An 18,177-nucleotide genomic window follows, 5' to 3' on the forward strand; every position below is an offset into this window, starting at 1 on the left:
TCGTCACATAGATCTCGATGAGCACGGCATCAGGGAAAAGAAAGAGTAGACTCTACTCTTCATGAAATTTCCGAGATCGAAAACCTAAGACAGAAAGGACGTGTCCTCTTTCCAGCTGGTACTCTGAATGCTCAAAAGACGTCCATCTAATCACGATCGTGGTAAAGAACCGCTCGCTTGTGAGTTTACCCTCCTTGATTCATACCGACGTCATCTTGTCCATAATTATGCTTACCTCTTCTTACGCAGTTCGCCGAATTCCTACACTCTTCGAACCGTGTGTCTGCAACTTCCCTTGAAGAGCTAGCCAACGTAGATGGATCGTCGTCTATCCTCTTTATGCTCGCTCGCTACCCGTGTCAGTGAAACATAAAGGAATGCTAGATAAACCTGATGTGGACAAACTATTGTGTAACTTATCTCCTGCCTTCAGTGAATTTCTCAAATCATAACTAGCAATGGTAGCTGCTGTCTACACCTGTGCTGCTCCGGGACTAGAGAGATACGAAGCTGCAGCGACACTCGAGCTTCACTACACCGTAAATCACGCTCAGGACGGTCGCCCTTCTAGACGCACGAGAGCTGTGCCGAGAAAAAGGAAAGTAACCGAGGTTAGATGAACATAGACGGAGAAACAACTCAGCTGATCGCCGCCTCGAGGAAGGGCCTCATATACGGGGCAGGCTGGTAGCTAGATACTGGATGATTGCACTCGAGCTACAAGACCTCGTTGGTTTGTCTCTGTCTAATCTAACAAGAGAGACTGGTCATGTAGTGTTTCTACTTCACGAGCTTCAATCATTCAACCGCAGTATCTAAGCGGCACCCAATGAACGAAGGGCTCGTTACTGCTTCCTGAACACAAAAAACTAATCAGATGAGCCGACCATCTTCTCCGGGAAAGAAGCGAAAGAATACCCATGCAAAAACAGTGTACCGCGGACAACGAACAACTGTATAGATATCTATACGGCACCCCTCCTTCATGATCTCTAGAATGAGAAAGTCCGTCCTGTGGACAACTCTTCCTCTTGCGAAGTTTAAAGCGACAGTAACACCACTCGAGACCTTCCTGCTTTTGGGAACCCACCCTAAACTGCCACCGTACTCGCATTTCCTCTGCGGTGTGTGGGTATACGGGGGCGGTTCGTTTCCTCTTGGTTCGTTACAACGACAGAAGGAGTGACAGATACCTTCTGTTTGCTGAGATTGATATCCTTCGAATGGGGTCTAGTGGCGATGGCCGATCCATTTCACTGCTGTGGCTGCCCCGTACTAGGTGAACGAAGGAGAAGACAGGAGATCAGGAGGGAACAAGAGACACCGGCCAGGTGCCAGTTGGTAAAACACTTTGCAAGAACCTGTGTTTTCAATGAGCAGCCGCTCGGACTTTTTCGATGTCTCATGAATCTCAACATAGAGAGACAAAAGAAGAGAGATGAGATCATTTGATGAGAAGCGAGGGAAAGGCTAGAGAAAGAGAGAGAGAGAAAGGAAGAGAGAGAGATGAAGAGCGAGTACATCCCTGGTTGTTAAACAGTAGAATCAATAGGGAGCCTTGCGTATACACCCCCATATTGTCTGTCTTGAGAAGACGCGTTTCACACACTCGAAAAAGAACGTTTGAGAAATACGTCCATCTCATCACATGTGGTGGGAGTCCCTCATGAGACGATATGCTCTCGGGACAGATGCACTCTAAAAGAGACAAGAACCACTGCGTACAATACATATCTATATACATGTATCTATCCATACATCGAATACAACGACAAAAGAAAGATGATCCCTCGATGTGTCTTCTCTTTCATATCGATTGTTGGTCGGTGACCGCGACGCACTCGTCTCTATTTAGAGAAACTTCACTCTCTCAATTTACATATGAAGAGAATGAGGTGTTTCTTCGTGGAGAAGAACGTGATTAACCTCGCTTCATATGGTCATGCCAACAAGCGCCGGTCTTCCATTCAGACAAGCGTTTTCTCCCTTGCCTTCTTTTCTTTCTTCTTGGTTCTCTTTCTCTTCTTCCTTCTTGTAGCATGATCCTGCTTTTGGATGAGGTGAAGTCTAGCTCGTCGTAACTGCTATTCTCCGTCCTATCAGACAAAGACATCCACACGAGGCTGTTCCTAGGCGAGATCTTTTCTATCAATACGAAAGACAGCTAAAGGCATACACCCCTCACTTGAAGGTTGTCTTTGTTGCTGTACAATCGTTACACGCCTCTCCGTTTCCTTCTTCGTTCCTTCTTCCTTTTCCACACCTTTCTTTGGTTGAGATATCCCGTCCTTGAACTCTTTGCTATGCTGACTTCGTAAAAGAAGTCCGGGGCTACCGTCCCCTCTAGCACTATATTGTCGAGGCTCTTCTCCTGCCTGTATCATTGTACGATACTGCTTGCTCTCTGCTTCTAGGGCAGCACTGTTTCTACCTCCTGCACTTTGAAAAGAAGAAGAAGAAGCGTGCGAATGAAGAGAATGAGATGTCGGAGCCTGATCAGCGAATCTCCTCGGTTGTCCTAAAGACTGAGGAATATAAGAGATATCTGAAGAAGAGAGACACGGTGGCGAGGTAAGACTTGGAGACTGTACAGAGTTCAATGGAAGATGAGGATTAGATGAAGAAGAGAGAAGAGAAGATCTATTTGTTTCTTTGCAAAGACTTGTATTGACTAAAGACACAGGGGGTATGTGGAGACTCGAAGGAGTCGGCACTGCAGGAGTAGGACGAGACGAAGACGATGAAAGAGAAGATACATCACTTTCAGAAAGAAGAGAAGGAGAAGAAAAACAAGACGGATGTGAAGGAGGAAGACGCGGTGACGTAGACGAAGGGACAGGAGCCGCAGGAATCGATCGAGAGACTGGCGGAGACGCCATGATCCTCGATGTACTAGAATGAGGGTGAACCGACCCTAATCCTACCACAGGACAAGAAGATGACTGAGGAGGAAGATGTGAGTGAGAAGAAGAAGAAGAAGCACGAGAATAGGTGACAGAAGATGGGGTGACGACTGACGAAGCGACAACCGTAGGAGGAGGTCGAGCCGTAGAGGTTTTTGGAGAGAGAAGAGGAGGTGATGTCGTAGAGGTCGTAGGACTAAACTGTTGCGAGTAGGGGGCAAAATGCAGAGAAGGAGGAAGATTCGATGAGGATGATGAGGGAGAACCTGCCGCAGGGGAAAGAAGGAATGGTGACGAAGATGTACTTGTACGGCTCGAAGAAAGAGGAAGACCTGGAACAGAAGGAAGAATAAGAGATCTTGCTCGAGAAAGATTTGGACGTGAAGAGCTGCTCACAGTTGTAGTCATTGGAGCTAGTGACGAAGGACCAAGAATAGGACCTGGAGATGTAGCTGCCCGAGACAGAACGTTACATGGACGTGGAGAGATGATCCGAGGAGTCGACAAGACACCCGCCGTCACCCCTGAAGACGAGGAGTTATGATGGTGAAAATGAGAAAGACCAGCAACAGGGAGAGGTGTCATGCCAACAGCTCTAGACGCCAGAACATCTGGATTCGTCGTAGAACTACCAAGAGGAAGAGACGGAGGAGAACTGAGAGGCTGAGAGATGGGAGAGACATGAGCTGTAGTTCTCGGAGACGGCTGAAGGGGAGGTGATGGTGGTGCCATCAGAGGAGGAGGTGGAGAAGGACGAGGTGAGGAAAGGAAAGAAACCGAAGGATGTAAAGGAGTAGTCGAAGTATAAGAGACATTAGTTGAAACAGCAGGAATGCCATGAGATACAGAAGGATCTTCCGATTTCATCGTATCTATCCCTCCATGTGAAAATGAAGACGAAGAAGACGATGATGGTCCTGATACGAGATATGAAGCTGGATTCTGTCTGTCTGTAGAGATGTTGGTACCTCCTGTTCTTTCTCCTAACCCTTCTACAGTACGAGGGCTCCTATACACCTGAGGTGATGCACCGCCCCCAGGAACCATTGAGCTATGTTGAAGAGTCGCCATCGCAGGAGTAGAACTCGATGCGACAGGGACAAGCGACCCTGCCGGAATATAAGCCGAGGAACAAGAGGTCGCTGAGGTGTTCGATGGAGTAGAGACCATGTATTTCTGTTGAGAGACATCTTGATAATTCAGCGGAGCTGCAGCGGCTCCCCAGGAGGTGGTTGTAAGAGGAGTAACACCAGATACCACGTGAGGTGGTGGAGAAGATGCATGCAAACTTGTGCGAGGTATAGAGTGATAGGCTTCAGGTGACACAACGGAGATACCAGGGATAGATCTGGACGTAGAAAACCCTGAAGTGACTGAAGAGGTACCCGCTGAAGGAGAGGGAGAAGAAAGAGAAGAAGGGGGAAGAGGCGGAGGAAGAAGAAAAGGAAAAGGAGAAGCTGTAGAAGAGGGGACGGCAGTAGGTGACAGAGGAGAGAAGCAACGTGAAAGAGGGAGACCATCCAAAGGACAAAAAGAAGAAAGCGGAAAAGGAGAACACTGCAGAATAGGAGAAGATGAAGAAGAGAGCGCATTCAGATACATGCTTCGGATAGGAGCTAAGTTTGAGAGAGGAGGTATATGAGGGAGAAGAGGATACTGAGGGAGAAGACAACACTTGCCTTTGGATGGAGAAGAGAGGGGTGAAGATCGATACTGATAATAACGATGGTGAGAGAAGGTAGACACCGTGGCATTGAAATCATATCGATAGAAGAAATCGAGTGTATGCATAAGTAAATCCTCTAAGGCGACTGTTAAGGGATGTCGAGTCAACACCGATGATGCACCTGAAAAAAGAAAAAGACACAAAAACAAAGGGTGAGAAATCAAGACGTTGTCAGATCCAGGCGTTGAATCATAGGTTTGAACAGGTGAGCGCATACAGTGTGTAGATAAAGAGGAGGAGCATCCCCTATTATGTATGCGCGAAGAGATATATCTCTATCTATCTACCCATCTCTACATCTGCAACTATGTAGCTCAAACCATCTATGCATGCGTACAAATTGATACATACATACATATAGACGTATTCATCCACACATCGTATTCATACATGAATACTACTGTTCACACATCAATATGTAGTCATACATACGTATTCATACACATCATATTCATACACACACATGGAGTCATACATACATACGTTCTCTGTCATACTCATTCAGACATACATGAATACACCTATGTATACGTATATATATGTGGCACATACATCAGACGATATGTACGTGATGCATGAATGATCATCCGTGCGAGACTTTGACCAACTCCCGTAACACATATGGAACCTACAACAGAGACAGATGAAGGATGAAACAACACAACTACTAGATCTTACACTTCTCTCTGCCTTTCCTTATTCTCCTACTTCCCTTGATACATACCTGTATTCAGTCCACGCAGAGGTCTTGATCTCATCGTGAGCTGCACCAGTGCTCTTTCCTCTGAACGTCGCGCTTGTTCTCTTCTTCTCCTGCTTTCTTGTTCTCCCCCACATAAAATCATCTTCTCCTCGTCCTTTCCTCGCTGCATGGAGAGAATATCGCCCCGCGTGGAAGATGCTTCGAGAGAAGAAAGAGAAAGATGGCCTTTCCTTATCCTTCTATCTGTCGACGAAGAGAAAGAAAGAGACTGAAGAAAATCTTGCTCTGTTCTTTCAACGAGAGTAAAGCGCGATAGCTCAGCCCTAACAAGAGCCGCCTGAATAGCCCATCGAGCCTGAGGAAAGAGAGAGAGAAGAGGGACAAGAAGAAAAGAATGGAAGAGTTGACGACGTAAGAAAACACTCCAGGTGTGAAGAAAGAGAGGGACAGAACGGGAAGAAAAAGCAAAGACAAAGATAACTACAGAAGATACCTGGAGAAGAACAGTGTCTGTGACTCGTTTAACTGCGTAACTACTGGACTGGACTATTATGCTTCACGTGACTGATAGAGAAACAGACTCAAATAGATATACAGGTGATAGATGATAGATAGATAGACTAGAAAAAGAAAAGTAGATAGACATATAGATAGCTAGATACATAAGTTAAAGACACGGATGAATTTGCAACGGGCCGATGCAGAAGATGAACCCTAGGAAAACCGACATTTCGAAAAGGAGAAGGAAACGTGGAAGACAAGACAAGGTGAGAGAGAATGCCAAGAGAGAGAGACATCTTACCACATCGAGCTGTTCATTCAAGATGGGCTCTCTACTCGATCTCCTGCTCGCTCCTTCTTCTTCTTCTTTCTCCATCCTATATGTCATCAGACAACGCTCTCTGTCAACGTCTCCGGAATAAGACGAAGAGGAACGACTCGAAGACTTCTCCGATATCCACCTAGGAGATGAAGGAGAACAAGGAATTCTCTCATGAAGCTGATCTTCATTCATTGGAGAAGGACGAAGAGGAACTTCGTGAACCAGCAATTCCTTCTCTTCTTCATCCTCTTCTTCGTTCTCTTCTCGTCTTTCTTCTACTACTATTACTACCGGCTGTGATCTAAGGTTTCCATTCACTTCGCTTCTTTCTCGTTCTTTCCCGGAGCCATCTCTTCCTCCATCTCCTTCTTCACCACCCCCCTTCTTCTTCGTCAGGAGAAGCACTTCTTCAATACGATTTGATCCGTCACTTGCCTGTCGAGAAGGCCCACTAGCCGTCGTAATAGAAGAAGAAGACGATGACGACGTCTCCGTGGCCATTGTAGTTATCGAACTACACGGTGACAAGGTCTTCACGATCTTATTCTCAGAAGGTAGAGGAACCGATAGAGAAGATGAAGAGATAGAAGAAGACGAAGAAGAAGAAAGGCTCTCACTCGAGTTCTTTTTGCTTGAAGAATGAGAGAAGTTAACACGATTCATCTCTCTTACCTTCTCTTCTTCACGTGGATGAGACAAGCGAGCCTCTGTTCTTCTTTCATATTTCTCTTCTTCTTCCTCCTCACCTGAAGTTGAGAGAACATTTCTGTCGTCTTCTTCTTCTTTCATACCGAAAGAGAGTCGCCCTCGGTAAGAGCATGTTGGATCAGTCTCTCTACATGCCCTTACAAACTCAGCTACGATATCTTCCGTAGACATTAAACTTTCCTTTCTTCTCATCTCCTTTCCTTTCTCATAGAAACCTTCATCACGATATTTACTCTTCTTCTGCTTCTCTTCCTCTTCCATCGTTTTCGCCCTCTTATCTATTGCTTGTCTCACCATTTCGTTCTTTGGGACATTCCTAGAACTCCCACCACTGACAGCTGAATGTGCCGTCTCCTTGATGTCTCTTTCTCTATCTTCCTTAAAAGGATAAACATCTGAAAGATCTCCTCTTCTCTCTTCGTTCAGATCTCTTACGTCACTACTTTTACCCTCACAGGAAAAAGAAAACCACAAAGACGAAGAAGGATCTCTTCGCCAATCCGTTCTTCTCTTCGTCCCTCTCTCTCTCCCAAGACTCGTTCTCAGATACATTAAAGTTGCGACGGGGAACCGAATATAGTCCGATTTTTTTGATGAATAGCGAGATTTCCCGGGGAAAAGATACGATCGAAGATAACACTCAGGTTGGCTGAACTGAAAGGCTTCTCTACAGAAGGTGATCGCCGACGTCATCTCCTCACTATTCATCCCCTCCCTATGTCTTACGATTACAGACTCATCTTTCATATTTTCCTCTTCATTGTGAGACAATGGTTCTACTTGATTTACCTTCTTCTCTCCTTTGATCAAGCTCGCTCTCTTCACGGACGATTCCTTCGCAGACGTGCATAAAGAGTTGTTTCTATCGTTGCCTACATCGTTAATGAAAGATCTCTCTATAAGAGAAGGATGGCCTCCTCCATCAGCATCACGCCGATCTCCGCGATTCTTCTTCTTCTCTCCCTCCTCGTATCCCTCCCCTTGTGATAAAGAAGAGAGAGAGGAAGTATCTCCTTCTCTCTCTCTTTCTGCCTCTCTTTCTTCACGAACCCTCGATTCAAGGTGTACATCGACCTTCTCCGACTGTTTCTCTTTTCTTAACGTTCCTCTGGCTTTCGCATCCAGAGAACGCAGTAGTGAGAACGATAAGATCGACGATAGATCCCCCTTCTTCAACCAGTCTGTAGAAGGGCTTACACGAGGAGGAGAATCGCTTTTCGTCTTTCTTTGTATCTCTTCTTCATTCACCTGACTACCTCTACTCGAACCGTGAACCCTTCTCTTCCATCCAGGTAAAGGAAGATTCTCATAGAGGTCTTTATATAGAAATCTTTCCTCGTCCTCTCCTCTTCGCTTCTTCTCTTCTTCTCCCTGATCTCCAAGTAGCGATAATTCCCTTTTCCACACATCTGAAGATCGTATAGAAGCTTTATACGTCTCATCTAATACACTAGAGACATAGGCAATCTGAGGAAACTGGAGAGATAAAGATATCTGGACAGGAAGCTTCTTAGATAAGACTGTCTCAGCCTCACACCATCTCCCTTCTCTTTCTCCTCCTTCACCGCTTTTCAGAAACCAGAAAGAGCTCTTCTTTCTTTCCTTTGCCTTCTGCATCTTCTTCGTTTTCTTCAGTTCTTTCTCTAACTTATCTTTTCTTCCATCCTTGGACTTCTTCTTCCCTTTTGAAGTCGATGACCTCCTTTGTTCCATATCTTTCTCTCCTTCCGCTCCATCGTAAGGAGAGAGATACGTGCGGTGATGTTGCTGAGGAAGATCTTTCATGTCTCCTTCTCGCTTCTTGTCCTCTCGTGATTTCTTATGACCCGTCAGGAAATCCATGAAGAGAAAGCTATCCCGTTTCTTTCTAGGCTCTTCACACGTCTCTCCTCGTCGGTGTCTATCTTCTTCTTCCTTCTCTCCTCTTCTTACACCCCCCTTGTTAGGAGCGGCTGGTGTTGAAGCTGAGATCGTCGATGAAGTAGAAGTATCGGAAGTACAAGTAACATGAATGAGAAGAGGCATAGTGAAACTAAGAGAAGAGATTAAAGCGGCTGAACGGGAAGAACAAGCTTCTGTATACAGTTGAGAGACAAAGAATGACGATGAATTCAATTTAGCAATTGTAAAAGAAGATGGATGAGATTGTAAGGCATTTAATCGATCTAAAAGTTCATACACACGTTCAGGAGTCGCTCCCCATCTACAATGAAGAAGAGACGAAAATCTCGTTCTCTTCTCATCGACACGTCTCTTGCCACCATATGAAGAAGAAGAATAAGAGAGGAGAGGTTGATCCAATCGATCGAAAGCATCATCTTGTTGAGCTACCATGGAAGATCTCATCTCGTTATGACCGAGAAGATGTTCACTTGTATGTCTTCTTCTTCTTCTTAGCCCCTCCCCCTTCCTCTCTCCTTCTCCTCCTCTTTCTTCTTCGCTGTCTTCTCCCTCGAGTCTTTCTTCTTCTTGGTCGGCTTCATCTAGCCAAGCATCAGGATTGATACGAGGAAGAAACGTAGGGAGATTCTTGCCGAAGAGACGAAGAAGAAGAGAGTCCCACCCAAATGGAAAGAAGTTCCCTCCTCCTACGTAATGCTCTCCCCCCCCTGATATAAGAAAGGTCAAGAGATCTGTGTTCTTCTTCTTCTTCGCTTCTTCTTGTTTCTGATGTTCTTCTCTTCGCTGATGTGAGAAAGAAGGAAAGGACGGCGAGATAGAAGCATCTTCAGAAAGATGAAAAGCATCGACAAGATTCGCCTTCTCACCCTCCTCCTTCTTCGTCTTTACAACCTCTCCATCTTCTCTCTTCTTCTTTCCATGAAAAGCATCAGGAGAAGTCTGCGAGGGAGAATGAATGAAATCCCTTCTATCTTCATTTCCTGTGGAACCAGGTAAATGAGAATCACTATGATGTGCCGCTGTCTCGTTCTTACAAGAGGAAGAAAAAGAAAAAGAAGAAGAAGAAAAAGGAGAAGGAAGAGAAAGAAGAAGAGACGACGACTTCCCTAGCATCTCTGTTAAAGGTCGAATGCTGTTTGTCGTCGTGAGAAGTTTATTGAGCATCTGCTGAGAGAAGAGGAGAGCAACGTGCTTCTGAAAGAATGAATTCTTACGGATGTCTTTCGAAAGAGGATACACACTTCCCCTTCCTCTTCTTCTTTCTTCACTCTTTCTTTCTCCCTCCCGTCTTCCTGATCGCGGGGGGTGAGAGAATGAGAAAGAAGAGTCACGTCTCCTATCAAGATGAAGGCTCGTCTTACGGAGAGAATAAAGAGAATAGAACTCCTCATGTAAAGCCTCTCGCTGCCGCCGCAGTTGTTCTTCCTCGATACTTGCAACACGTGAAGAAGACGACCTTTCCTGATCAGAAGAGGAAGAAGAACAGGAAGAAGAAGCAGAGAACTTCTTATCCCTTCCACCACTCTTCTCAGCAGATGTTGAGTGAAGCATCGACCCCACATCTCGATGATCGTTCTTTGAATCGAGACTCGCCATCTCTTGACTGTATGTCTCTGCGGTATTTGCAGTAGGGTAAGAAACAGGAGCTAGACAAGATAATGAAGAAATAGCTGGAAGACGAGAGGTTTCTTCGTATGCATGAACTAATGACAAGATCGAGGAGTTATCTTGAAGAAAAGAAGAAGAACTGGCTGTATCATTCTCCTTCATTATAGCAGTACGTGGTACATCCTCTTCTCTCTTCTTCTCTCTTTCTCCTTCAACAGATACAGGAGAATGGCTACTAAGAAAAACACGACTCTCCTTCTTCTCATACCGAGTAGAACAAGAAGAAGATGAAACAGCTTTGATTTGTATGATAGGTTGCTGAACAAGGGGTGCTGCGCTACAAGCTGAAAAAGCAGTAGTGATGAAAGTAGATGACACAGTAGTAGAAGAAGAAGAATCTTTTTCTGAGGCCCATGAATTGCGAGCCTTTCTCTTTCTTTTCTTCTTCCAGGCGTGCTCTATGAGCCATTGTAAGGTAGGACGTAAAGAAGGAAGAGGGGGCACAAAGACAGGAACCACCAGATACTCCGGGAAAGGAAAATACGCATGCAAAGGATGTAACAGAGGCGTGGCCTCATCTGCATGCATGGGATAATGACGGTGGAGCTTGTTCTTCTTATTCTTTCTTCTTCTCCTCTGCTGTCGCTGTTCGTTCGAGTCTTGTTTTCCTTTTCTTCTGACTCCCCCTCCCGACACGTACTTTCCTTTCTCTTCTTCTCCATCGGAAAACGATGAAGGATGAGGAGATCTTAAAGAGAATTCGCCTTCTTGTTCTCCTGTTTGATCATCACGTGACTGCCTATGAGAAAAAGAAGAAGTGGGGAGACTTAAGCGTCGCCCTGATGTGCCAGTTGAAGTAACAGAAGAAGAAGAGGCAAATCGAGAAGCTAAGGGAATCGATTCGTCTCGATCTCGATGTACAGGGAGATGCTCGTGAGGGAGTGTCTGTGCGTTAGGAAGATCAGTCTTATGAAGAGATGAAGAAGAAGAAGTTAGGAAGACACCAGCTCGACGAGAGATTTCTTTCAAAGGAAGATACTCTGCTTGAAGAACACCCGGGATACTCGACACTAGACGATGCTTGAAACATGGGAAAGAGGGAGATGAATAAGAGGGAGAAGAAGAAGAAGAAGGAAGAGAGGAAGAAGAAGCAGCATGTTTCTTATCAGTATGAAGGAAAGAAGACGACGAGAAATCCGAAGGAGATGATAAACGTAGACGGACTCCAGCTATGACCAAACTATCAAGTATATAACCTTCTTCATTCTTTACAAAATCTCTCTGAGAGCTTCCTGTCTGACTTTTCTCCCCGCTGTTCTTTTCCTTATCTTCAGCTTGTTCAGATTTCTTTTCTGCTTCTCTCGAAGGTCCTTCAGAGGAAGAAGGAAAAGAAGAGAGAGAGGCAACAGAAGTCGATGAAGCTCTCTTACGATAGATGGCATCGACAAAGAGAGACGGCTGCAAGAGAACATAAAGTCTTCTGACGAACTCCTCTAACTTGCAAATTCTCATATTCTCTGCTTCTTCCTCTATTTCCTTATCTTCTTCTACTTCATTATCTTTCAGTAACAAACCTAACATGTCTCTCCTTCTCAAGTCTTCTTCTTCTCTTTCTCTTTCTCCTGGCTTTCCTTCTTCTTCTTCTTCTTCTTCTCTTTCTCTTTCTTTCTTTCCTCTCTCTCCAACTAGGCGCATCTCTCTCATAAACTCATCCTCATTCCTTCCCATAACTCCGCATCCCGTCCCCTGTCTTTCTTCTTCCTTCTTCTTCTTCTTTAACTCTTCTTCTCCCGTTCGTTTGTCTCCGTGTGAAGAGACAATGAACTGGTTTAACACGTCGTCATCCCGATGAACGAGAAGAGAGATATCTCGATCATACCCGTCAGTATGTAAAAGAGAGGAAGTCGAAGAAGAAGAAGATAAAGAGATGCCTGAAGTTCCTCTTACATCTTTGCTGCTGTGAGAACAGCTGAGAGGTAGGAGAACTGAAGAAGAGCCCATGACTCTCATTTCTTCTTCATTCGATGGTATACCAACCATCCTTTGCTTTCTTCGTCTCTCTTCTTCCTCCTCTTCTCTTCTCTTCATCTCTTGTTCTTTCTTCCTCTTCTCTTTGTCACCGAATTCTCTTTCTTCGTCTTCCTCATCTTCTGGACCGAAGCCTCTTTCCAGGAGCGCTTCCAAGGCGGCGTCAAGGAAGAGAATATACCGGTGAGTTAGGAAAGCTAAGAGAGAATTTGTGTCGGAGAAGTTCTCGAGAAGACTCTCCTGTAGGAAGGATAAAATTCGAATATGACGGCCGCGAGATGAAAAAGAAGGAGGAGATGGAGAAGACGACGAATCACATGAAGGAGAAGAAAAACGAAATGAAGAAGAAGAAGAGGAGTTCTTCTTGGATTTCGTTCCTGGGTCCATGTTCTTCCTATAAACTTCTTCTTCTTCATCTTCTTTCTTTCTCCATCTCCGTACAAGGGATGCCCATGACTTAAGTGAAAAAGAAGATGATAAAGGAGACACGCCATGACTTCTCTCTATATGATGATGATTCATCGGCCATGACGACGAAAGGACACCGATATCGCTGTTTTCTTCTCTTCTCCTTCTTCTCTCCATCCTGCTTTTCACCCTCTCATCCCTATCCCTCTCTTCTTCTCCTCCTTCTTTATTCTCCTTCTCACTACCCCCCTCAGAAGACGAAGAAGAAGAAGAGCAACTCTCAGATGAGGTTGACGAAGAAGATAAGGAGAAACTCCCGGAGATCGTCGATACAGTGGAGATTGAAGAAAAGGAAGAGAAACAAGAAGAAGAAAAGGACTCTTCACCTTCTCTAATTCCGAACATTCTTTCATCCTTCTTCGTCTTTTCTTCCTCTTCTTCATCTTCATCATCGTCATCTTCCGAATCATCCGCATAAACTCTAGAGAAAGAACTGCTCCCAGTCCCTGCCCCCCAGCCTCGGCCTACCCCTCCTCCTATGAGAGACACGTCTCCACGGTACCAATCACGTATGGAAGAGATTCTTCCTCGACCTGCTTTGGCTTCTTCTTTTCCTTCTCCTCCTCCTCCTCTTCCTTGTCCTCCATGTTTCTGATCTTTCTTCTTCTTCCTTCGCGATAAGAGACTCGGACAGTTGACGTATTTCAGATCAAAGTAATCTTTCACAGTCGGGGAGAAAGATCTTATCAGAGGGTGATGACCACATAGAGTTAAACTAGAGAGGAAATGAGGGGGGAAGAAGAAGAGTCTCTCAAACTCCGTCAGAACGACAGCTGAAGACGAAGAAGAGGACGAGAGAGAATTCTGATTGAGGAGGAGAAGAAGTTGATTCCACAGGATAGAAAGTTCCATGGAGAGAGCTTCGATGCATCTTGTTTGGTTGCGTCGGATGAACGCTTTAACAGGAACGATAAGATCATTTTGCATGTCGAACTCGATATGAGTTGCTTTCTCTGGGAAGTGTCCGGTTGCCCATTCAGATGCGAGATCTCCACCTCTCAAGAAAGGAGAACAGGTGTAGTGATTTGCATGCAAAAGATATTTATGATGAAGGCTATTCTCATGAACAAGCTTGATCGACTGGGATTTGCTTATCAACGAATTACTCGTAGATGACATTCCGGTCGTGCTGCAGGATGTTGAAGAAGGAGCAAGAGATGAGAGAGAAGAAGAACATCTTTCTTCTCTCTTCTTTTTCCCTCCTTCATCTTCTTGATCTTCATCTGCAGGCTCTCTCGGTCCCCCCTCCTCCTGCAGTCCCTTCTTCACTACCGCCGTAGACATGAGGCGCATCATCCCCATGGATGAGGCCGAAGCGGCAAGTAAGGCTCGAGATTTTCTTGTTTCGCATATACGCCGATAAGCTGCAAGCATATCTCGGCTTCCTTCAACAGAAAAGAGTTCATCACGTTGGCCGTGGATCCATAAGATAGGACAGATACACTCTAACACTTCTTTCTCCACATGCCATTGTGTAGACACCAAGGCCTTCGCGACAACGCTCGGAACAAAAGCAGACGCTGCATGCGTTATAGAACGATAGGGACACTGTAATACTAACCCTCCTGGTATAGGGAGTGACATAATACGTGAATAGGATGGATAAGAGAACCTCTCTCTTGTCGAAGATGAAGAAGAATAGGAAGAAGATGAGAAAGAAAAAGAAGATGACAGCTTCCCTCCCATTTCTCCTCTCCATGTAGATGAAGAAGAAAAGGATGTTGAAGAAGGATAAGACGAATGAGATGAATCGATAGAAAGATGATGCGGAAGACGACGTTGGCGTCGGTCAACTTCTTCTCGGATGGTAACCTTCTTTTTCTCACGTTTTCTTGATCCTTTATCTTTACCTCCGCATCCACCTGCAGCCCCACAGGCAATATTAGAGAAGAAAGATGAAGCTAAGGCTGCCAGCCCTCCTCCTCCTCCTATCCATGTTGTGTCTTCTTCTTCCTCTTCTTCGTCATCTTCTTGATTGAAGAAGGAAGTCGCCGCCGCCGCCGCCCCATGACTTGTTGCCAAAGGACTTCCTTCTCCTCTTTCATTCTCAGATTCATCATATCTCATAGGAACTCCCTTGTTCCTTTCTCCTTCGCTCTCGTTTTTCCCCCATCCCCTCCATACACCATGACCAGCAGTAGTCATCTCCTTTCCTTCTCTTCTTCTTCGTCGCTCTTCTTCTTCCTCCTCCTCTTCATCTTGTCCTCTCTCACCTCCCTCTTGATCAAGACGGCCTGCGTTCTTTCCTAGCCATGCAGCAGCACGAGTACACGGCCCTGTCCCTATTGACGTACCCCACAGGATGATCTTCTGGGGAGACCACTGGAGACGATTGAGGGCGAAAGATAAAACAGTTTGAATGGTGAGGTCGACAGACGCTTCATCTGCAGCTCCGATATACTTGCCATAGCCAGGGTAATCAAAGAGAAGCATATTTGCATGCAATCGCTCGGACAAGAGAGCGAAACGACTATAAAGATCTCCTATATCACTCCCATTGCCATGGGCGTAGATGATAAGTGGTGGACAGGCACACACCCGAGCTGTATCAGAATGAAGAAGTTCACTAGAGAGAAGAGCTTCAAAAGAACACGGAAGAGAATGATGCGGGTGAGAGAAAGAAGAAGAAGACGAGAAAGAAGAAGAGGAAGAAAAGAGGTGTTGAGCAAGAGGAGGAGGCTGTGCATCTTGAGGAGAAACAGCACCGACATGTGAAGAGACAAAGCCGCGATTGCTACTACTACTACTATGTCTACAAGGGCGAGAATGACGAGAGTTCGAGGAAGCATAAGAAGAGGATGAAGAGAAAGAAGGAGAACAAACAAGATTATCACATGTTGAGAGAGACCAGGTATCATACGCAGCTGTCGAACGACACCCTCCTCCCCCTCCTTCTATAAGTTCCCTTTGTAGCACCTGCTGAAAGAATGTGAACCTCTTTTGCAAGATATTGATCAATGTTTCTGTTAGCTTGATATCTTGCTGAATTCTCTCTATCTGAACACCTTCTTCTTTCTTCTTTCGACTCATATGCGTTTCCTCAATGTCGTCTTTATTATTTTCCTTCTCTTCCTCTCTTTCGTTCTTCTTCTCATCTTCTAGTCTAGTATCACTCTCCCGATATGATTCTCCTCCTTCTCCTTCCTTCCTTCTTCCTCTCTCTTTTTCTCCCCCCCCCTTAACCTCACCACTCTCTTCTAAAGAAGAACCTTCTCTTCCTTCTGTCCCCTCTACCAAACCTCCACCCGGACGTAGAAGAAAAGGCGATCGCGAGGAAAATTCACTCGTCGGACCATCAAGCGTCGCGGCCGATGTTTTCCCTGCACTGCTAAGACTCACCGCTGAAGAGGAAGAAGAAGAAGAGGAAGAAGAAGAAGGAGCGGTGACATCTATCGATCCTTTATGACAGTTTTCTTTTCTTTGATGTGTTCGGAGCTTTCTCCTTTCAAAGGTGAGATCTCTTCTTTGTCTCAGACTTGATCTTTGGGCGAGAAGAAGATGTTTATGTTGCTGAAGTCTCCTTAAATGACAGATGAAATGCTCGATCACCTCCAGTTGCATGCCTAGATGTCTTCGCATTTGATGCCGTGGATGTAAGAGAAAGAGAAGAAGAGGAATTTTAATGTCAGGATTGTCTTTGCGAGGAAGAAGAAGAAGCTGGGGGTACGACGTCACGTCATAACTACTCGCCGTCCCTGGGAACATCCCGCTATCTACCACCTTCTTCAAAAGAACTCCCGCCATCTTGAAGAAAAAAGAAAGGAGAAGATATACAAGAGAAGGAAGAAGAAAAGAGAGACAAAACGTAGGAAGTAGAATTACATAGTCATGTTCTGATCTTCAGGACAGAGAGGGAGGGGAGGGGAGAGAGAGAGAGGCAAAGAGGTGTCTTCTTTAAACACATGAGTTTTCGTATCGAAACCAAGAAGAGGAGAAAGACGACCACACGGAGATCTCTTCGCTCTTCTCCCCCTTGCCTTCTTGGTGAAACAGCGACAGGCCCCGAGACGCAAAAGAGTCTTCAGTGGTCACGTCTCATCTTCTCTTTCTTTTTCTCTCTCTGTCAATTAGCAGGAGCTTTCACTACTTTGTGTCGTTCGTTATCCTTCTCATCCTCGTTCAGAGGCCGTCGCCTCTTCTGTTCTTCCCTCCTTCGTCTTCTTCCTTGATCTTTCTTCTCTCCTTCCTACATCTTTCGAGTCATGAATATGAACTTTTCTAACCCCTAGGGGGTGTCCAGACCTCTGTGTCTATCTATGTACAGATAGAAACATGTGGAAGACGATAAGGATATACACACAAATGTATCCCTGCACTAGAGAACTGATCGAGCTGGTTTTATCGATGTCCGTACATAGAGACGGAGAGAAGACGCTAGACTGCCTTTTCTTGACCTTTATGCTCTCCTGAAAGCGTCTTCTCCAATCGATGCTTTTCACGGAAACCCCCTGAGAGACGAAAACACTCGTTCCCCCATCTTCTTCTTGTGTTTCACTGTCTCATTCTCACGCCTGTTGCCTGTGGTCCCTTGAAGACATAGAAAAGAACAGGCAGATTTCAAGGGAGTTGACTGCTCCCCTCCTCTCCGTCATTAACAACGAAAAACTAGAGAAGAGATAAGACGCAAGTTCCTGGCCGTCTTGCAAAAGAACAGAAGAAACGGGCGGAGATGAAGAGAAATGAATAGATAGATAGATAGATCAGGACGGAAGGACTCGGTGCATTCGATGACAAGAGAACCGGGAAAGCAAAGGAAGGGTCGTTCCTTGCTTCTTCTATGAAAACCTGAAGAAGAGAAAAGATATCAGAGATATCCTTTATACCTGATCTCTGGAGAGTGCACTGTCCCTTGATTCACATGAAGACGAGTGAAGACAGAGAAGCTGGGAGAGACAAAAAGACCAAAGGAAGAGAGAGGAAAGAGAAAGAAAACGCTCCTCTTTAAATTGTAGCTGTTCCGAGAACTTCTCCGGCTTAAAAGCATTGAGGCCATTGAGTCGACAAGGACACCTTCATTCACCTGCAAGTCTTCTTTACTCTGAGAGGAAAGAAGAGACGGAGAAAAGAAGAAAGGAAAGACTTTCTGGTGAGGTGAGAGTGGACAAGTCCGACGAGAGAAGGACGAGAACAGGAGATCAAAGCAGAGAAGAGACACGCTGAGCTCCCCTGCTTGGCTGGATGGAAGAGAAGTAGTCAAGAGAAGAGCTAACTCCTCGCGTCTCAAACAGGACTTCGCCGGGTTTCGAGAGACGAAGACTGAGAGACACGAGACACAACTAACGAAAGACGCTTCTCCGGATGGCAGAAG

The 18,177-nt window shown here is 45.4% G+C and overlaps 1 protein-coding gene across 1 annotated transcript; it reads right to left on the bottom strand.

Annotated features, from left to right (window-relative positions):
* Positions 1-1,440: 1,440 nt before the first annotated feature.
* On the bottom strand, positions 1,441-16,613 carry CSUI_000139 (alpha beta hydrolase family protein; the record flags this gene model as incomplete). Its single annotated transcript, XM_068060373.1, has 3 exons — positions 1,441-4,750; positions 5,354-5,687; positions 6,135-16,613. The coding sequence occupies 3 exons, from the start codon at positions 16,611-16,613 to the stop codon at positions 2,130-2,132; spliced, it is 13,434 nt and encodes a 4,477-aa protein (XP_067927651.1). The 3' UTR covers positions 1,441-2,129.
* Positions 16,614-18,177: the final 1,564 nt, after the last annotated feature.

The sequence above is a fragment of the Cystoisospora suis genome, assembly GCF_002600585.1.
Source record: "Cystoisospora suis strain Wien I chromosome Unknown contig_70, whole genome shotgun sequence".
NCBI classification, from domain to species: domain Eukaryota; phylum Apicomplexa; class Conoidasida; order Eucoccidiorida; family Sarcocystidae; genus Cystoisospora; species Cystoisospora suis.